This window comes from Myodes glareolus, chromosome 18 (genome assembly GCF_982192425.1).
Source record: "Myodes glareolus chromosome 18, mMyoGla1.1, whole genome shotgun sequence".
Classification (NCBI taxonomy): domain Eukaryota; kingdom Metazoa; phylum Chordata; class Mammalia; order Rodentia; family Cricetidae; genus Myodes; species Myodes glareolus.
Genome location: NC_142043.1, coordinates 9,888,798 through 9,908,630, shown reverse-complemented (window position 1 = coordinate 9,908,630; position 19,833 = coordinate 9,888,798). Strand labels below are relative to the sequence as shown.

General features: G+C 50.1%; 1 protein-coding gene and 1 long non-coding RNA gene across 8 annotated transcripts; one reads left to right on the top strand and one right to left on the bottom strand.

Moving 5' to 3' along the window:
- Positions 1-2,357: 2,357 nt before the first annotated feature.
- On the bottom strand, positions 2,358-9,224 carry LOC125407677 (uncharacterized). Of its 6 annotated transcripts, none has more exons than XM_048445422.3 (7): positions 9,088-9,224; positions 6,698-6,892; positions 6,298-6,431; positions 5,779-5,905; positions 3,860-4,441; positions 3,098-3,302; positions 2,358-2,903 (listed from the first exon to the last, which is right to left on the bottom strand). In XM_048445422.3, the coding sequence occupies exons 5-7, from the start codon at positions 3,963-3,965 to the stop codon at positions 2,375-2,377; spliced, it is 840 nt and encodes a 279-aa protein (XP_048301379.1). In that variant the 5' UTR covers positions 3,966-4,441; positions 5,779-5,905; positions 6,298-6,431; positions 6,698-6,892; positions 9,088-9,224; the 3' UTR covers positions 2,358-2,374. The 6 variants fall into 6 exon arrangements, with proteins under 6 accessions (XP_048301379.1, XP_087754043.1, XP_087754044.1 ...); XM_087897917.1 differs by having other exon boundaries at positions 5,779-5,888; XM_087897918.1 differs by having other exon boundaries at positions 5,779-5,851.
- Positions 8,434-10,550, top strand: LOC125407678 (uncharacterized). Of its 2 annotated transcripts, XR_007234273.3 has the most exons (4): positions 8,434-8,569; positions 8,920-9,072; positions 9,177-9,233; positions 9,815-10,550. It is a non-coding gene; the product is annotated as an uncharacterized LOC125407678 (long non-coding RNA). The 2 variants fall into 2 exon arrangements; XR_014998207.2 differs by having other exon boundaries at positions 8,920-9,233.
- Positions 10,551-19,833: the final 9,283 nt, after the last annotated feature.

Here is a 19,833-nt window from a genome sequence, read left to right as displayed (position 1 = left end):
GGTACTAGACATCCATGTGGTACACAGACTTACATGTAGGCTAATACATATACACATAGAGTAAAAAACAAGTTAGAAGGCTCGTTAGCTACAGTGTTTGATGCCCAAACGGGAATCTGAGTTCATCCCTGCCACATTAAGGTAAAAAGAGAATTGTCCTCCAACCTCCATGCGCGTGCCATGGTGTGTGTGCTCCCCAACAACATGCATACACGCAATATTGATAATAACTTAAACATTTCCTGTTAGAGTTTATTTTGGGGGAGCGAGGAGGCTTGTGCCGAAGTGCACATGTGGAGGTCAGAGGACAATTTTCTTTCTCTCCAAAATGAGTGCTGGGGATCGAGCTTCAATTGTCAGGCTTGCCAGCAAGGACCTTTACTAGCTGAGCTATATTGCTGATCCAAGGAAACAGCATTTTAAAAAAGAAAGGAAAATAAGGGGAGAGCAGTTGAGGAAAACACTAGACGCATGTGAACATTTACAAACACGTACTCTGGCCTCCACATGCATGTGCACGTGAACATGCAGAAACGTATACTCTGGCCTCCACATTCATGTGCATGTGAACATGTAGAGAAACATACTCTGGCCTCCATATGCATGTGCACATGTACAAACACATACTCTGGCCTCTACATTCATTTGCATGTGAACATATACAAACACATACTCTGACCTCCACATGCATGTGCATGTGAACATGTAGAAGCACATATTCCTCCCCTAATCATGATCTAAGGTTCGCTTAGCTTACACTAAGCTCTCAATTTGAGCCTCCAGCCCATGTCTCTATTCCCACACAGCTGCCAGGGCATGAGTTGAATGGACAGCCCATGCCGGGAGCCAGGGGAGTCAGCGGGGCTGACTGAGGTCCAAGGGAGTGAAGAGTGTGTACCAACAGGGCACTGGAATGGGGAGTCTAGCATCCAGAGAAGGGAGCTGCCCACAGGATCCTGCCTTTCCTCCATAGGGGCGCAGCCTCTGCTAGCTTTGCTCAACCCGGAGGACTCCAGGGACAAGCGCTCTCACCAGGCCCTCCCATCTTCCCTTTGACTGCCTCCCTCATTGACCAGGATTGGTAGCCAGGGAGCTGGGTGCAGGAGGGGCAAGCTTAAGGTAAAGGGCAGGGAAGGCTGGGGAGCTGATGCTCATTGGCCACACATTCAGAGTGGGCTCAGCTGGGCCCACTGTGCATGCTGGGAGCTACAGAACCACAGGTGTCCTTAACTCTCAGAGCTCAGCTTCTTTTGTCAACCCATGGCAATTTCACAGGACTGATAAACAAAAACATTGTGCACAGCGGCAGAAGTGTAAAATCTGAGCTGGTGAGGCAGAGATAGGCGGATTCTTGGGGCAGTTTCTAAGCTAGTGGGAGACCCCATCTTAAGAAAGAGAGAAGACAAGAGAGAAGACGGGTAGCCTCTTAGAAACAATAGCTGCGGTTGTTCTCTGGCCTCCAATTACACAGGCACTCCTCGGGTGTACCTGCACCCACGACCTCGGGTGTACCTGCACCCACGACCTCGGGTGTACCTGCACCCACGACCTCGGGTGTACCTGCACCCACGACCTCGGGTGTACCTGTACCCACGACCTCGGGTGTACCTGCACAACACAGGCCTCTGGCTGTAGTAGTGACAAATCACATCTAGGCTTCTAGTAGAAGGGAACAGGGTACTTGGAGTGACAGATGATTTGAGACCAGAGCAGGACAGTCACAAGTCCACAGGGAGTTCTGAGCGCCAGCTTTTACTTTGCTTTGAGACAGGGTTTCCCTGTGTAGCCCTGGCTGGCCTGAAACCTGTGGCAATTCTCGTGCCTCTAACTCCCAAGGGCTGAGATGAAAGTGGTTAAGGAAAGCAAGGCAAGAGAACTTTTTCTTTGTCAAAGCTCATGTTGGCAGGAGTGTGCCAAAGGGACGCGGGACGCGGCAGCAGAAGCCATGACCCAATAGGAACATCTTGAGCCGTCAAATAAATACACCTGCATTAATCACTCAAAGTGTAACATAGATATCCCTGAGTCCATGCTGACATAAATAATTGGATAAATAAATGAGGGTAAAATCTCCCATGCAGGAACGAGGTAAATAAAGGCCAAGGCTGTGGCTCAGACCATAAAGTGGCCATGGTGACATGCCTGTAATCCCAGCATTACAAAGTGCGGCAGGAGGATGACGAGGTCAATGTCTTCCTCAGCCTATGCAGCAAGGCTGAGATCAGCCTGGGCAACAGGAGACCCAGTTGGGAGTGTGTGTGGGGGGGAACCTCACCTATGTTTTGATTTTTATAAATATTGTGAGGATTACGTGAGCTAAAGCATCTGAAAGTGCCCAGAATGTATTAGACTGTTGGTAGGGTAACAAAAATATTTATTTTGAAGGAAGGTGAGGCAAGGGATTGCCCCAGGCACCTGGGGTATGGGAGGCCTCCTTGGCAGAGGATGTGTGTTGTCCCTTAAGAGCAGAACTCTTGAAGGGGGGGTTGATAATAATTGGAGGCCACAATGACATTGAGGTCTGCTGTCGCCCGGGTTTGATGACAGTAGATCTCTTGGGGGAGACCCTGGGAGGAAGCCTGGGCACTGTCTTGGGGATGTGTCTTGGGCACAGCTTCAGTCTGGAAGCTGGTGGAGGCTCCATCAGAGACTGACTTCTTAGCCAGCAAGGCTCTTCCTTGGTTTCCAATGAGGGCAACATTTTGGAGGTGGAGCAGGAGGCCAGGGAGGGCAGGGGGTGGAGCTTCGTCTTTGTCCTCAGTCTGCACTGACAGAGGCAGGATCCACGGAGTGGGGGCAGGGAAAATTCTTCCCACCACCGGCCTTGCTCTGGGGAGGGCCTGGGCCAAGCCATCAGGCCCCACACTGAGTCCTGCCTGGGTACTCCAAGAAGGGTCTTGACCCTGAAGAATAGGAAGAATGGTGTCAGGGTGAAGAGGAGACAGAGGAGAGGTAGAGGTTAGAGGTCAAGATGGTCATAGCCTGAGGATCTCCAGGGAGCTGGATGGGGGTGGGAGGGTGGGGAAGGTGGCGGGGGGGGGGGGGGGAAGCCAGTGCTGGAGGGACAGAGGACGCAGCAGTGCTATGTCATACGCACCTATTTTCTTCTTTCTCTCGTTCTTTGTCTACAATCTCCTCCTTCTGCTCCTCTTCCTCTTCCTCCTCTTCCTCCTCCTCCTCCTCCTCCTCTTCTTCCTCTTCCTCCTCCTCCTCCTCCTCCTCTTCCTTTTCTTTGTCCCAAATATCCTCCATTGGTGGGATCTTGGGCACAGTATCGAAGATGGAATTCACCCATCTTCCCTCTTAAAAAATAGGGGTGGTAGGAACCTCACATGAAGAAGGGAATCCAGGATTGACAGATTCAGGGTTGGGGAAGAATTGCATCCCCTTCTCTATATTCCCCCCACCTTCCCTAGCTAACCCTCACCCCAGATTTTCTGTTTAGGCCTACCTATGCCAGGCAATTTGGAGTCTGATCTTTCCGCTTAGAATGTGTTGACAATTAACAGCTTCCCTGCTTCCCTTAAGCTACCTTCCTTCCTTCGTTCCTTCATTCCTTCGTTCGTTCGTTCCTCCCTCCCTCCCTCCCTCTCTCTCTCTCTTTCTTTCCTTTTTTTGAGACAGTGTCTCACTATGTAGCCCAAGCTGGCCTCAAACTCATGATTCCCCTGACTGATGTAGCCTTCCAAGTGTTGGGATCACAGGTATGTGATACCATACCTGGCTTTCAGTCCCACTGCCTGACAAAAATCTTACCAGTTAGGCAAGGCCAGCCCAAAATGCAGACCATTTATCCCCTTGGGTAGGTTCCCTCAACCTTCCATTCCTCCCTGACAGCCACTACCACCTATGTTTGTACCTGGCATATCAGGGGCATTCACTGAGAGCCTTATTGAGCCATTGTGCTTTCTTCCTTGATTATATAAATTTCTGATATTTCTGTAGAGATTTGTATTTGAGATCATTTCTGCTCATGTCTGTCCTTGAGATGAACCTCCGAAATCACTTGCCCAGGGGACAACAGGCCATGGGACTGGCCCATGCCACGCCATCCTATCCACTCTGGAGTAGAAGGGTAGGGAATGTGAGGGAGAGCTGCTTTATCTTAGCTTAAAAGGAAGAGTCACCCTCCAAACCCATTGTGACATCATCCTTGTGAGTCACAGCGCAAAGGAGCCACAGGTCTTCACCAAACCTGGACTGTTAGCCTCTCTGGGGGTTTTCATTCTTCCTCCATTTCCCAAGATCCTCTGGGTGATGAATGGCATCACAGACAGAGCCCACAGCTCAGTCGGGGACCCCTCTCTTCTGGAGCCAGGTGGGAATGGGTTACCCCGGACTAGCAGGAAGATAGGTAGGAATGAAATTCTTCTCACATCCAAACCCTACACCCAGGTCGTAGCAGAGACTCTCTGTGCATTTCTGGGAAAGAAGCGTCCAACTGGAGCAGTGAGGAAGGAACCCAATAAGGTCATTAGTAACTAGGTGCCATGGGCTTTCTTTGTCCACTTTCCCATGCTAGCATCCAACAGGCTTGCTTTTCTCTTCTCATGTCATGTTCTTTTTCCCTTAGGAAGAGTCTCCACCCCTTTGTAGAGGGTTCACCGTTAGGAGCTGTCTTCCTACCTGGCGTGACTGATGGGTTCTTCTTCACCCCCAGAGGCCTGTCCTTGACTCTATTTCTAGTCAGAGATGGACTCGGAGCTTCTACACTTCCTGGATCCATCTGGATCCCAACAAGTTCTATATTGGCTTGTATGTATGTAGTATGCATGTATGTACTTATGTATGTATTCTTCCAGTCTGGCCTCCAACTCACTTTGTAGTCCAAACTACCTCAAACTTACAACAACCCTCCAGCCTTGGCCTCCCAAATTTGGGGGACTGTAAGAATGCTAGCATATTCCTCACTTTTCATTTTTATTTGGTTGGTTTTGTTCTTTGTTTTTTGAGATTGTGTCTCATGATGTAACCCTGGCTGTCCTACAAGTCTAGGATGGTCTCAAGCTCAGAGATTTGCTTGCCTCTGCCTCCCTAGTGCTGGAATTAAAGGCAGGTGCCACCTTGTCTGGCCGTTTTTGAGGCTGAATCTCCTTATGTAGTCCAGGTTAGTCTGGTATTTACGGTCTGTTTGCTTCTGTCTTCAGGTAGGTACCATTGTACTTGGCATTAAGAGTGGCCTAGAGATTGATGATAAACTTCCACGCTCACTATACCCAACTGGACAAGAATCTGGTGTGGGTGTGGTTTGTTTGCTTGTTTTTTGTTTTTGATGAGGTTAGCCCAGGCTGTTCTCAAACTCAGTATCTTCCTGCCTCAGCCTCCTGAGTACTGGAACAAGAGTCATGGAGGACATACATTTCTATAGTGGTGTAGCTGGAAATGTAGGCTTGGAGTTGATTTCTGAGCCAGGAAGAGAAGAACTGGCAAGACCTCTGCACAAAGGGCCCTCCACTGGTGCTGAAACGCTCGACCAGTGACCTGGAGCCCCCTTTACAGTCCTCCTACTGTGGAGCTTTGGGCTATGCATTAGAGGGACTACCACGTATTTCTGTGTGGTCCTTTGCTATCTCCTTTTCTTACTTTCACTGCCTAAAGTTAGGAGACCAAGTTCTGCACAACAGCTAGCTGCCTACCGAGGGAATCCTCCGAGAAGGAAGGTCTAGGTTTAATGGCTTCGAAGGCTGAGGCACATCCAGGGCAAAAGAAGGAAGCCCACAAAGACTGGGGAAGAGAGTAAATATGGGAAGGTGGCTGCCAATGTTTGGGATTTCTTACCGGGACCATGGGCCACTGAGCCTCAGCATCTTCATCGGCAAAGTAGCAAGCAACTGAGATCCCATCTCTCCGGCTTGTGTTGATGCAAGGATGCAAACGAAAAGTAGTGTCTGGCACACAGAAGGCCCTCAGATATTGCAAATAATACATATTACCGACAACATAGTGCTATGTTCTGTCTGTCTGTCTGTCTGTCTTTCTTGTTCCACCTCCCTTACCAACTTCAGAATTTTACTTCCCATCTGCCTCTGCTTAAAAACAATCCTTCCCTCCCACGTGAGTGGCTTCCCCTCTCAGTAGCCGGCTGACAGCTACCAACTCTGGGCGGTTCCAAGGCTCCTGTCCATTACTCAGGGTTTCCAAGGCCCTGCTTGGGACTTCCCCCGCCTCCCTCCAGGCAAGGACAGGAAGTGGGCACTTTGAGAGTTACTGTCTCCGCCCCCCAAAGTTATTATGCCTAGAGTCATTTAGCCTCTGCCCACGGAAGGCGTAGGGCTCTGTCCCAGAAGCATTGGACACCTGCTTCAGTCCCGCTCCTGCGGGGATCCTGATGGCTGGGCACTTGGGCAACCTGAGCGGGCCTGAGCTCCGGCGTACATTTACTAGGTGACTTTATATGGCTTTGAAAGGGCTGTTGTCTCCTCGGTTTGCTCCTGTGATAAAAGAGGAGAAAGGGGCTGGTGAGATGGCTCTGAGTAAAAACCCTTGCTGCCAAGGCTGATGTCCTAAGTTCCATTCCAGGGACCCATGGATAGTGGGGAAGCAAAATTTGGCTCCTGCCAAAGGTCCTCTGACAACCGCCCCTCCCTTACTAAAAAGTTAAAAAATTAACAGAAAATAATTACAATTCTACAATTTAATGATGTATGTTGTTCGGCTAGAGAAAGGGGGAGGAAGTTGAGGAAACGGGAGTTTTTACCCAGGCATTCAGGCGCCTGTCTTCAAGGGATATGATTGGGGGAATTATGTGAGGTATGCTTTCCGATTACCAAGGTAATCCCAGGATGGATACCAGTTAGACCAACGTCCTTCTAAACTTTTCTTCTCTGGTTGCCCCCGTGGAGGGTGGTGGCGGCGGTGTGTGTGAGGGATGGGCCGTCCAAATGTTTTAACCCTGTTTACAGAAAATGAGAATTTGCATGATGAAAATAACTCCGGCCGGAGTGCGAATTTTTACTGCGCTTGGCACGGGGCTCGGAAAAAGCGGCTGCATAGCCAATTACTGGAATTTTTAAACACAAATAATATTTTATGGGATCAGTGGGTTGGCTCAGGGCCGCCGCACCCGGCTCAGGTCCTCCGCCTACAAACAGGCTCGGATTGTGCAGCAAGTCAGCATGCCAGGCCTCGGGCCAGCCTGGGGGACACAGTGGGCTTGGGAGGTGGGGCGCGTCCCGGGTGCGGGCAGGTGCAGTACGGGGCTCGAGCCTCCCTGCCGGCAGGGGGCGCCCGCGAAGCTCATTTCGGGGTTGCCCGGCGCTCGGCTCACCTGCAGTGCCGAGCTGGGAAGCATGCTGGGCGATGGGCTGTCCCCTGTGCAGAGTTGCCCCGCCTGTCATGGCCCTGCGCGCCCCAACGCCTCCCGAAGACTGACTTCCCGGAACGGCCGTTGGAAATCCTCGCCTCCCTCTAAAGTCACTCGAATTTGTTCTCCAGCCTGCTGCGTCCCACCGGGGTTTCAACGCAGGGCTAAGGGTACAGCCAGACGCATCGAAAGCTCTGTCTTTATAGGGATCCCTTTTGCTTCTGTTCTTGGAGATAGATCTCCAAGCCTGACCAAGGGCCCAAGGGAGGTGTCTCCCAGCCGGAGTCTTGGTCTCCGCAGCGGGTTAGCCAGCCCCTGCCAACCGAGCGCCCAGCGCGCACAGGGTTAAGCAGGAGCAGGTGTGTAGCCAGATGCCGCGGCCCGTCCCCTCCCCCGCGGCCCGGTCGGCGTCCTCCTCCTCCGCCCACCCGCTCAGAACCCAACAGTCCCAAATAAAAGTGCTATTGTTGCCGGGCCTTCCCCCACCCCCGCCTCTACCCCGCCACCTGGAGCAGAGCCCGGTCTCTCTTCACCTGCCCCGGGGCCGGCCGGGGGAGGGGGGAGTGGGGCCACCGAGCGGGGACTTCCGCTCTCCCTGCTCCTCCTCCAAGGCCCCTGTCACTGACCCCTGAGTCCCTGGGGCAGGGCAGACACCGTGGCTTTGTGCTGGGACTTCTTTCGGGTCTGACAGATCCACCCTGGCCTCTAATCCCCTCAATGGCTAAAGAGATGGCGTGCTTTTCAAAGCCGGGAGGCCTGTGCCAGGAGCCCAGGACAGTGCCGCGTTAGTCAAGAACAGCAGTTGCTTTTTCTTTAATGTGCATTTGTAAGACTGGAAGGCAGGGCAAGAGCGATTCCTTTTTTTTTTTTTTTTAAACAAAAAAGGAAACAGACACCTCGGAGAGATAGAGCTCAAACACAGGGCTGGTAAAGTCCGCCAACTCCCCTGTCACCATGGGGTGTCTCCAGTGCTCCTTGACTAGCCAAGAAGTTGGGAACCCCAGACACTGGGAGTTTGGAACGGCTCCCGGGTTCACTGTGGGGCCTTGGGCAGGTTACCCCTCTGCTTGATTTCTTCTGAAATCGAGGAGGGTAAACTTGTACGGCTCCTAAGTTCTCACACAGCCACTTGGAATCCAAGGGACTGGTTGTCACCCAGCAGATCTGGGAGACCCAGCCTAGGACTGCATGAGAGGCTTCAGCAACTGCGGCCGATCACGAGCAGGAAGAAGATTCTTCCTTGTCCTTCCTAGCCAGCTCCAGGAGGTAAATGACTCTAAGGAAATGAGGGGACAGAGAAGAAACGCAGAGCTCAGGGGAGATCCGCCCTCATCTCTAGCAGCCACAGTTTCGCCCGCAAGGAACGCACACGGAGCACTGGGCTGCTCCACTTCATCCAAGTTCCCGCAAATAGCCCGTCCGCTGCAGGCGCAGGCCTAGCAGCTCCCGCACAGACCGAGCGCGGAGTTACCGTATTTCCTCTTTTGCGCCCTAACTTTCGAGCGTTTCGAGGTTTCTTAACTTGTCCATTGTGTGTGAGAGCATGCTTTCTCTTTACTGCGAAAAGAGTTCCCTTGGGAGCCTGGAGACCCGAGTTTTTGACTTTGTTCTTTTAGGTCTGCCGTTTATCGCCCCTCCTCTCCGACCTGAAGACCCAATAATCCAGTTTCCTGTTACTACCTGAACATTCAGTAGGCATCTCAGACTTCATTCGCTCAACTTCAAAACCCTTATCGTCATACTCAACTTCCCTCCTTACAGGATAATTTGTGAGTTCTCTTTACCTCAGCAAAGGGCAAACGCTCCTTCCCTGTGTCTCCAGAAGACAGTCTTGGGGTCTTTATCAACTCTTCCTCCTTTTGCTACCACGCAGTGCCTTAGCAACACACTGTTTTGCCTTCGGAGTAAGTCCAGAGTCTACTGTTCCCATGTAAGTCATTGTCCCAAGCCACTGTATTTCCTTTCTTCTGTTCTTCCTCCCTTTCTCCTCCCTGTCTTAAACAATGCTGTATGTGTTCTCCTATAAATTTATGAGCACCACGATATGAAGGAGGTGGGTATACCAAAGCAGGTGTCAGACTTTGGGAGCTGAAATTACAGATGGTTGTGAGCCACCATATAGATGCTGCAAACCAAGCCTGGGTCCTCTGCATGGACAGTGAGTGCTCTTAATCTCTTCCGCTCTTTCTTTTTAAAAAAAATTTTAAAAAATTATGAGTATGTGCTTTCTGTGTGTGTGTGTGTGTGTGTGTGTGTGTGTGTACTTGTGAGAAATTGCCCTCCAGAGACCGGAAGACGACGGCATTGGATAACCTGAACCTGGTTATAGGTAAGTGTGAACCATCCCCCCTGGGTGCTGGGGGCTTTAGCACATACTGCTCTTGCTGCTTAGCAATCTTAGCTGCTGAGCGAGCTCTCCAGCCCTTCTCCCCTCCTTTCCCCACCTCCCCCCTCTCCTATTTCCCCTCCCTTCCCTCCTCTCCTGACCACCTTTGGTCTCTTGTCTCCCAGGCTGATCTCCAACTGGATAAACAACTGAGGATGACTTCAAGCTTCTGACCCTCCTGCCTCTCCCTCCTAAGTGCTGGGATTGCAGGCGTGCATCACCACAGCGCTGGGGATGCAGAGCATTATGAATGCTAGGCGAGTATGATCGGCTCCAGTCCCAGCCACAAGGTTTTCTTGATGGAGTACTGCAATCCCTCAACCTGTCCTTGTTTGTGCCTTCTTGCTCACCTAATCAGCCTCCATAGAGCAGTGAGCAGTTCTGAAGTTGAAGTCAGAAAATGTTTGTCTTCTGTTTGAGATTCTCCAGCAGATACTCCTGCCCCTCAGCGTCCACAGCAGGAGGTCCATGTCCCTTGCTCTGTTCTCCTTTCTCCAGTAGCAATTATGGTTACACAGCATGCTGCATATATACACATTGAATTCTTGGCTTCTTCCTTCTAATGCAGGTGCCATGAAGACAACAGCTTTGATTGCCGTTTTTTTCTCCTTAAGGTGGGGTCTTATGTGTCCAATGCTGCCTCTAACTCTATGTAACTGAGGTTGACCTTAAGCCTCTGATCCTCCTCCTGTCTCTATCTTCCTAGTAACTGGGATCTCAAGTGTGCACCACGATGTTTAGTTTCTGGGTGCTGGTGATTGAATCCAGGCTTTAGTGCATGCTGGGCCAGCCCTCTGCCATCTGAACCACACCCCCAGCCCAACATAAGAGGCTTTGAAATAAATCTCACTCTCAACCTCACAGGATTCATACAAGGGGTTCTAAGGAAGTGCCTGTTGTTGGGGTGAGCTGGCCACTTGTCCCGGCTGAAGCGTACTTTCCTCACGTACATAAATGAATTGGCCTCCATGTCAGTTGCCTTCTGCTCGGAGAGTCTCATAGTTGCAGAAGGTTGTGACTTGGGAAGTGGCAGAGCAAAGCTAAGGTCTTGCTCAGCTCTTTGCCCTGTGGAACAATAGAGACTTCTCCCAGGAAGGTTGTAACTTAGTCCACAGGGCCTGCCATCCATCAATCCCTCCATCTGTCATCCACCCATCCACCTATCCATCCATTTACCCATCTATCTATCATCTATCCACCTATCCATCATTATCATCTATTCATGCATCCATTCGTCATCCATCCATTCATTCACCCATCCATCCATCCACCCATCCACCCACCCATCCATCCATCCACCCACCCACCCACCCATCCATCCATCCATCCATCCATCCATCCATCCATCCATCCATCCATCATCCATCCATCCATCCTACATTCACCATCCATCCATCCATCCGTCCATCCATCCATCCATCCATCCACCCATCCATTCATCCACCCATCCACCCACCCATCCATCCATTCACTCATCCATCCATCCACCAACCCATCCATCCATCCACTCATCCATCCATCCACCCACCCATCCATCCATCCATCCACCCATCCATCCACCCACCCACCCATCCATCCACCCACCCATCCATCATCCATCCATCCATCCATCCATCCATCCATCCATCCATCTGTTGCCTCTGCTGTGTGCTCAGCATGGTATAAACCCCTGGAAGAGGCCAGGACCTATAGGAGACTAGGGCTATCAGGCTGACAGCAGCTCTGCTGGGGGTTGGCTGTGTTACCCTATGTAAGTCTTGGATCTCTGGAAACCTTGTTTCTCCCAACTGTAAAAGACACCTGCCCCACAGGGCTAATGAATCAGACTGTCAAATGAGATTACCTTACCATGCACTAAGGACAAAAAGGAACACCTAAAGCCAGGTCTTTAGAATACAGTCACTGTGGCTGAGAGTCCCTTATGTCTCCCAATTGTATGACTCTTGGTGGGGCCTTCGGCTGACTTCTAGCCTTCTTTGAGCCAACATCTTTCCTTACCTCACACAGTCAAACGAAGGCGCCCCCTCGTGGTACCTCGTGGAACAACAGTACTCTTTACCTAAGTTAGCAGTGCTGAGCTGCAGGAAACCAAAAGGAGAGCAAACTTGGGAAGGAAGCCGGCCCTCACACAGAGTGTCATGCTGGAAGGGCATTGGGCCTCTGTCATAGACCTGGAGGCATACCCATCCCAGGGGTGTCTCTAAGGAGAGGCTACTGCAGCCTCTGTCCCAGGGCAGTACTTCCTAAAAGTCAGAAACAGGTGACTGCTAAACCTTTGATCTAATCCACTCACCCTCCCTATCTACTTCACTGCTGGGGTCAGACAATGCCCCTGGATTATCTTCTCCCCCTCCTTTTCCTCTTCTTCTCCCTCCCTCTTTTCCTTTTTGAGACAGTCTCATGTAGCTCAGGCTGGCCCCAAACCCACTATAAAGCCAAGAACTTCTGATCCAAGTTTTGGGATTGAACCTGTGAAGCAACACATGAGTATTTTGTAGTTCTTGGAATGGAATCCAGGGCTCCATGTATACCAGGCAAGCATTCCAATAACTGAGCTATACCCTGCTTTGCCTGGATTTTCTCTTCCTACTGCCTGTGGGCACAACAGAGACAATGAATATGTAAGTGTCCTTATTAGAGATTCAAAGTGGTCACTGAAACCCAAGGGGAGTGTGTGTGTGTATGTGTGTGCGTGTTTGCACATGCACACGTCTTCTTAGCTATACTACAAGAACCCTGACATCTGGAACCATGCTTACTGCCACAGCACAGCTAATTTTAGCAGCTTGCCCATGGCTATGGGTTGGTGTATGTGTTATACTTGTTAGTATGTAGTACTTTATCTGAAATTTTAGTTTTTTTTTTTTTTGAACGAGATCTATGAATTTAGTCCTTCTTACTATTGGCCCATTTTAGAGACAGCAAATCCCCAAGGTTTAAGCCACCAAGTCACAATGGTTGTGCTCAGGATTGACAAAAAATCTTTAGGGAAAGATTGGTGTAGTGTATGCAGAAGGCACTTACTAGTTGAAGCTCTTGCCTAGAAAATTGCTTTGTTGGGTTTGGGCTGATTTCAGGAGGAGCTCTTGCCCATCTGTGGCTGCTTCCTAATGTGGGGAGACACTCCCTATGCTTTCCTCAGGTCCTGAGGTCAGGAGGAGCCCCGGGTCTGTGTTCAGGAAAGAGGAGAGGAGAGGTGTGGGCTCAGAGAGCACGGCAGCAGAAGAGGAAGCCAAGTCAGGCTGCGCCGGGGAAGTCACTATAGGCCTGAGCCAAGGAGCTTCCAAATTTTTTTTTTTTGGCTGCTGATTGGTGAAAACCCAGCTCTCTGAGCACGCCAGAGTCATACTCAGAGACTCTCTGAGCTTGAGACTCACTGCTGTCATTCTGACACATGAATGGGAAGACAAGGCAGAAGAATGAAACCTGGGATCTGAGGTTGGGTTTCCCAGGCACCGTGAAGCACAGCACTGAACAGAGCAGAGGGCTATCCTGCAGACTCTGGGACCAGGCTGCCTGGACTCACGTGGCAACTTCCTCCTCCATAGGCCTATGACCTTGGTGTCACCTCTCTGAGCCTTAGTTTCTTAGTAGAGAACGACAGTCCCCACTCGAACACTGCTGGAAGTGTTGAGTGACAGCTCACTTGAAGTACTTGGGATAGTGCCGGTGCTTAGTAAATGCTCAATAAAGACAAACATGTCTGTTAGTAGAGAAGAACCTCTTTTTTTGGTCTGAGTTGTTTGAGCTCACAAGGTCAGTTCACAGACGTGTACTCAGATCTTAGCACCCTGCAACCTCCCTGGCCGTAACGATCTGTGGCTCTGGGGTGGTTTTCTGAGTCTAGAGGGTGACGAAGCCCAGAGCAACATCACATTGGATGGGGACTTGCTCAAACCTTGGTGTCTAGGGGCCTTCTCAGGATGACCCCTCTCAGCATCCCAGCGGTCACAGGTTGTCCTCCTCCTTGAGGAAAGAGAGGTGTCTATGGATGAGTGATAGGCTGGGAAAAGCTCCTGGCCTGTCATGTTTACTGAGCTGCACTGACTTATGACTGGATGTGGCGGTCTGGCCGCGGGCAATTGCCTAAATCATTTAGGGGTTGACAGGGAAGGGAGGGAGGGGACATGGGGAGCTGGAGGGAGAATGTTCCTGTAATTCTTCGGTCTGAGGTACATTAAGGAGCCATAAGCCATGTCGAGAGCTTGAATTACATTAGGGAGATTATTCTGTTACAGTCCATAATCCTGGGTAATATACCGTCATGCCGCACACCTGCTGTGATAAATCTCACCTGTAATGGCCTGACCCTGGGGACCCAGGGATGCTAGGGCAGCTGGCAGGGCTGTCATAGAGGACAGAGAGACACCTGTGAGCCCTGTGATCCTCCTGATTCATTTCTGGGCCCCTTGTCCCCTGACTTTGTCTACCGGGAGAGAAGATAGCTAGGCTTCCAAGCCTCTCCATCCCCATCGCAGACTTCCAACCCTGATGCTGCCCCAGGACCCCAGATCAGGTGTTTCTTTTTCTCAGCTTCTTCTCAATCTCTGCAAAGGTAGCTTGACTCGGCCCATAGAATTCGTTCCCCCCTCAAGGTAACTTGGCTCCGCCCACGGAGACCTCCCTGAGGAACAGTGACATCGTTATTTTTGACCAGATGTGTCATTAACCATCTATGGACACATCAAAGCTTTTCTGCGTGTCTCTTTTGCTAGACCTCAAGGGCCCTAAGATCAGGGACCATGATGACAGCCACAGCGCTTGCTACAGCTGGGTGCAGTAGCTGGCTTGTGCCTGCATAACTGTTTCATGACAGAACCAAGATTCAGAGTGGTCACTCCAGCCCTGGAGGCCCAGCCACTGCAGAGTTCTGTCTTGACTCATCCTCATTCCTCGTGAGCTGCCCCACCCTTTGATTTTGTTTTCTACAGAGGACTCTCACAAGGCTCAAAGGACAACTCTCCTTTGCATAAGGACGGCACTCGGAGTCTTCCAGAGTCTCCTCCCTATGGGCTTAACCAACCCTTCTCAGCTCTGGCCCTTTGCTTTCAGCCTATTCCCAGCTCCGGGAGGCTCTGCAGGAATGGGGTACCCTTTGTTTGTTCCTGTGTGACACTCTGAGCCCCACCTACTTCAGATTCTGCTTCATAATCCTCCACTGTCCCTAAACACACATTCTGTGTGTGCCATTATGTGGAGGTATGTAGAGGAGACATTTGGGGACCTCTTGGTTGGTTTGTCTCTACTAAAACCATCTATGAATGGTTGCCATAGCTGCCGCTTATCAAGCACTCTTAGTGTCACGCACGGGGTTACACTTGCCCCGATTTACCTGTTTCACCCCACTACAGTTTTAGGGGGATAGGAATTATATCATTTCTAGTTTATATATGTTTCAGACAGGGCCCCGAACTCAAGATTTTGCTGCCGGGGGCTGGGGATATGAGGTGTCTCAGAGGTTAAAGTGCCTGTATACAAGCTTGAGAACGTGAGTTCGGATCTCCAAACACAGAAATGCTGGGTAGGTATTATAACCTGCCTGTCAGTCCAGCCTTGGAAAGTGGAGACCCAGAGCCAGCTGGCTCACAAGACTACCTGTATCAGTCAGCTCCGAGTTTGATTGAGAGAGCCTGTCTCAATGAATAAGGGAGAACTGATTTCAGCCTTAGGTACCTCTACACATGTGCATGCTCTCCCTCACACATATGTGTGACCACACACATGCAAACATGTACATACACACACACACACACACACACACACACACACACACACGAAAATGGAAAAAGAAAATCCCCCTGCCTCCTCCTCACAAGCACACCACCATGGCCAGTTTCAGACTGATGTCGTCCGTGGCAAACACGGCTGCGGGCAGCCTCCTCAGCTTCTCCCACCCCTGTCTCAGGCCCGCTTCTCTGCAGCCTGCTTGCAGCTGGCTAGCTGTCTCCAGCACCTTCCCCCACACCCACCTATTGCTGGCTCTGAGAAGTCTTCTGAATTCCACATTTCTCACCATGGATTCCTCCCTCCTGTTCCCAATCCTCCACCAGAGATGGTAACCCCAGCATTTGGAGAAACCACCCATCCATTTGGGAGGGTGAGGCAGGCAGATCCGTCCGTCCGTCCGTCCGTCCATCCATCCATCCATCCATCCATCCATCCATCCATCCATCCATCCATCCATCCATCCATCCATCCATCTATCTATCTATCTATCTATCTATCTATCTATCTATCTATCTATCTATCTATCTATTGTATGTGTGTGTCTCCCATGTATTTAGGAGCCTGTGGAACCAAAGAGGGCACTCTATCCCCTGGAATTAGATTTACAGATTGTTATGAGCCATCATATAGATGTTAGGAGCTGGACTCAGGCCCTCTGCGAGAGTAGTAAGTGCTCTTAACCTTAGTGTTATCTATTCAGACCTCCCCTTTATTTTAAAAAGAATTTTATACACACACCACATATGTTCTGATGCCTGTGGGGGCTGGAAGAGGGTATTGGATCCTCTGGAGCTGGAGTTACCGGCAGCTGTGAGTTATCTGACTCACACATGGGTGCTGGGAATCAAACTCAGGTCCTCTGGAAGAGTAGCAGGCTCTTTTAACCACTGAGCCATCTCTCCAGTTGCTAAAAAGTGTTTTTTAAAGAAGTGTCTGTGCAAGTCTTATAGAGAAATCAAATCCACAGTGGTGTCCAGACTCCGGACTTTTAGGTCCCACCCTGCCCACTGAGATCCCCTGACGTAGACTCACTGTGAGCAGCTGGGAAGCAGCTGCCCCATCCCACCGTGGTGTCCAGCAGGACACAGATGTTTCGGAATAAGATGAGCTGTCTTGCTTGTCAGCGGCTGTATTCAGACACCCTCTTCACCCAGACTGCGGAGCCTCCAGCTCTAACTGAGGACACACTGTTGCAATAATTCATTGTTTCCGTACTTTGATGGCAGGGCCATGGGCTAACTTTAACTCCTAATCCCGACCTACAGACCCACAGGACCCTGGGCTGGCCGGCCTCATAAGCTTTACCGCCCTTAGTGGGAATAATGAATCTGCAGGTTTGTGTTTCCTATTGCTATATAAAAAACTCCACTCCAAATCTGGGTGAAGTGATACACAGCAATAATCCAGGAAAGCAGGCACAGGAAGGTAAAGTTTATGGTCAGCCTTGACTAAATAGTGAATTTGAACCCAACCTGGGCTACAGGAGACCCTGCCTCACCTCTCCCTCTTACAAAAACAAAGAAAAATAAAACATAAAACAAACAAACACACCACACCCAAAACAGAATCCAAAACAACCATCCTAGCTCTGTCCTGGGAGTGGCTGGCTTGGTGGGAGACTTCCCAGCAGGTCTTGTTGTTTCCAGGTGGAGGTTGAGGCTGTGGTGGGTAGGACTGACTGAGGTGGTGACCTGGCTCACCCCTGAGGCCTTTCCTTTACTCACCTTCGCCCACCACAGCCTGTGACCTTGAGCAAGAAGATGACTTTTTTTTTTTTTAATCTTCTGTCTGTGTTCCTATTCATGACCAGGGGTGGAAGAAACAGCTGTGCTTGCCTAGAAGGTACGGGGCCCTGGTTTCCACTTCCACCACCACATAAACCACACATGGTGGCTCATGATAGTAACCAGAGCGCTTGGGAGGCACGAAGTTCATGGTCACCCTGTGCCACAGAGTAAGTTTGATACTATCCTGGGCTACTCGAGACCCTGTCTCAAAAAACTAGCTCGCTAGCTAGCTAAGCAACTGGCAGCAAGTGTTGGGTGGTAATCACAACATAACCACATGGTAAGCACGCTCATACTACCTGGTGTCACTTTTCTTTCTACTCCTGTGTCTAGGTGGTGATGGTGGTGGGTGATTAAAGGCAAACACCCTTTGTACTCTTGATAACAAATAATATGGTACAGAAGATAAAATAAAAATAGACAGGAAGCAAATTCGTGGCATTGTGCAACCGGGGAGTCCGGGGAGTCCGGGAGAGGTTCTGATAACAGGTCCTTGAGGAAGTTGGAGGACAAAAATGATGGATGTTGGGGCAGGGCAAAGAAAACCGAGAAGGGAGAGAGTGCCCTCAAGGGGCAGGGTGTACAATAGTCAAAGAATGGACCCCATGGTTTCCCTGACCCCAGCTCTGCCTCCAGGCAATATGACCTGTGTTTGCCTCAGTTTCCTTCTTGCAAAGTGTATTTATTAGGGCTGAGGTAAAGAGTGGATGAGCTCCTACCCAGAAAGGAGGTGGTAAAGTAGGCTATTTCAACAATACAGGCTTGAACCGGGGATATCCTGAGCCGGGATGAGGAAGAGGGCCAGGGCAGGCAGGAAGGTAGGGTATTGCTCCTGGAATTTCCAGTGTTTTGACATGCCATTGTCTCCTACAAAATTCAAGCAATTGATTTACAGGAAAAACAAAAAAAAATCCAGTAAACATCTCACGATGTTTTAATTAAGTTTCTCGTTTTGTATTTGGCTGCATCAGTTTATAACTGTCCTTTGAGCCGTAGCTTAGCCATGCTTTTAACACTCTAGGGAACCCGGTCTTGGGTCCGTTCTACCTGTTACGGCAGGCAGGGTTTATCCTAACTTCCTCCCTCTGGTCAGACTTGAAAGCTGTGTTCAGGCAGAGAGAGAAAGAGAGAGAGGGAGGGAGGGAGGGAGGGAGGGAGAGAGAGAGAGAGAGAAGGAGAGAGGGGAGAAAGGGGAGGGGGGAAGGAAGAGGGGAGAGAGAGAAGGAGAGGGAGAGAGAGAGAGAGAAAGAGAGAGAGAGTAGAGGGAGTGGGAGAGAGAGAGGAGAAGAGAGAAAGAGAGAGGGAGGGAAGGGGGGAGAGAGCCTGGAAGCACATGGCTGTACCATCCGGGGAACTGAGCTGCATTGCACCTGGTTTCTCTTGGACCAAAAGGAGATTCTGAGAACTTGGCTGTGGCCCAAAGCAGGCTTCAGGCCCAGAATGACAGACTGTGAATAGGGACCCTAGAGCTTCGTGTGTGTGTGTGTGTGTGTGTGTGTGTGTGTGTGTGTGTGTATGTGTGTGTGTGTGCATGTAAATGGAGGGAGGGAGAGAGGAGAATGTGTGCAAGGAATGGTGGATGTGAGACAGAGCCTGTCTGAGTGAGTCTGAGAGCGAGAGTCTGAGGGATGAAGAGGAGAGAGGAAGGACCATATGTCTGTTTTCTCAGAGAAGCGGCTGTCTCCTCAACTTAGTCAGCGTGTCAGCAAGAGAAAGGACTGTCTTATACTCATTGGCCTGTGGGGGTTGTTTTCTAACCTTTCAAATATGCTGCCTTCTCTGTGTGTCTCTCCATTTCTCACCTTCTTGCTCATATTTTTCCTCTTGATTAAAGTTATTTATTTTATGTATATGGATATTTTGCCTGCATGTATATATCTGTACCATGTGTCTGCCTAGTTCTCATGGAAGCCCCAAAAGGGCATCAGATCCCTTGGGACTGGATATTTAGATGGTTGTGAGCTGCCTGTGGGTGCTGGGAATCGAACCTGGGTCCTCTGGAAAAGCAGACAGTGCTGTTAACTTCTGAGCCATCTTTCCAGCCCCCTCTGCAATTTTTTATTTTGTTTTTTGAGACAATCTGACCTCTGACTGGTTACCCTCCTACTTCAGCTTCACAAATATGAATCGACAGGCATGTGGCCTTGTGTCTGGCTGTATGATGTGCTTTTTTTGTCTCTTCCAAGTTTGTACATTTCTTTTCAATATATATGTGCATATATATGCATAAATTGTTTATTTTATGTGTATGAGTATTTGCCTGCATGTATGTATGTGCACCATCTGCTTGCTGTGCCCATGGAGGACAGAAGAGGGCACCAGATGCCCTGGAAATGGAGCTATGGATGAGTACCATCTACCATGTGAATTCTGGGACTCTAACCCAGGTCCTTTGTAAGAACAGTAAGTTCTTTTAACTGCTGAACCAACTCTCCAGCTCCAATATTCATCCATCCATCCATCCATCCATCCATCCATCCATCCATCCATCCATCCACTGTGTGTGTGCCGTGTCATGCATGTGGAGGTTAGAGGACAGCTTTTGAGAGTGGGATAATCCTTATCAGACAGCATCCAGTTGGTGTCTCTCCATCTAAAGTTTCTGACTCTGAGGAGGCTCCCTTCCTGCC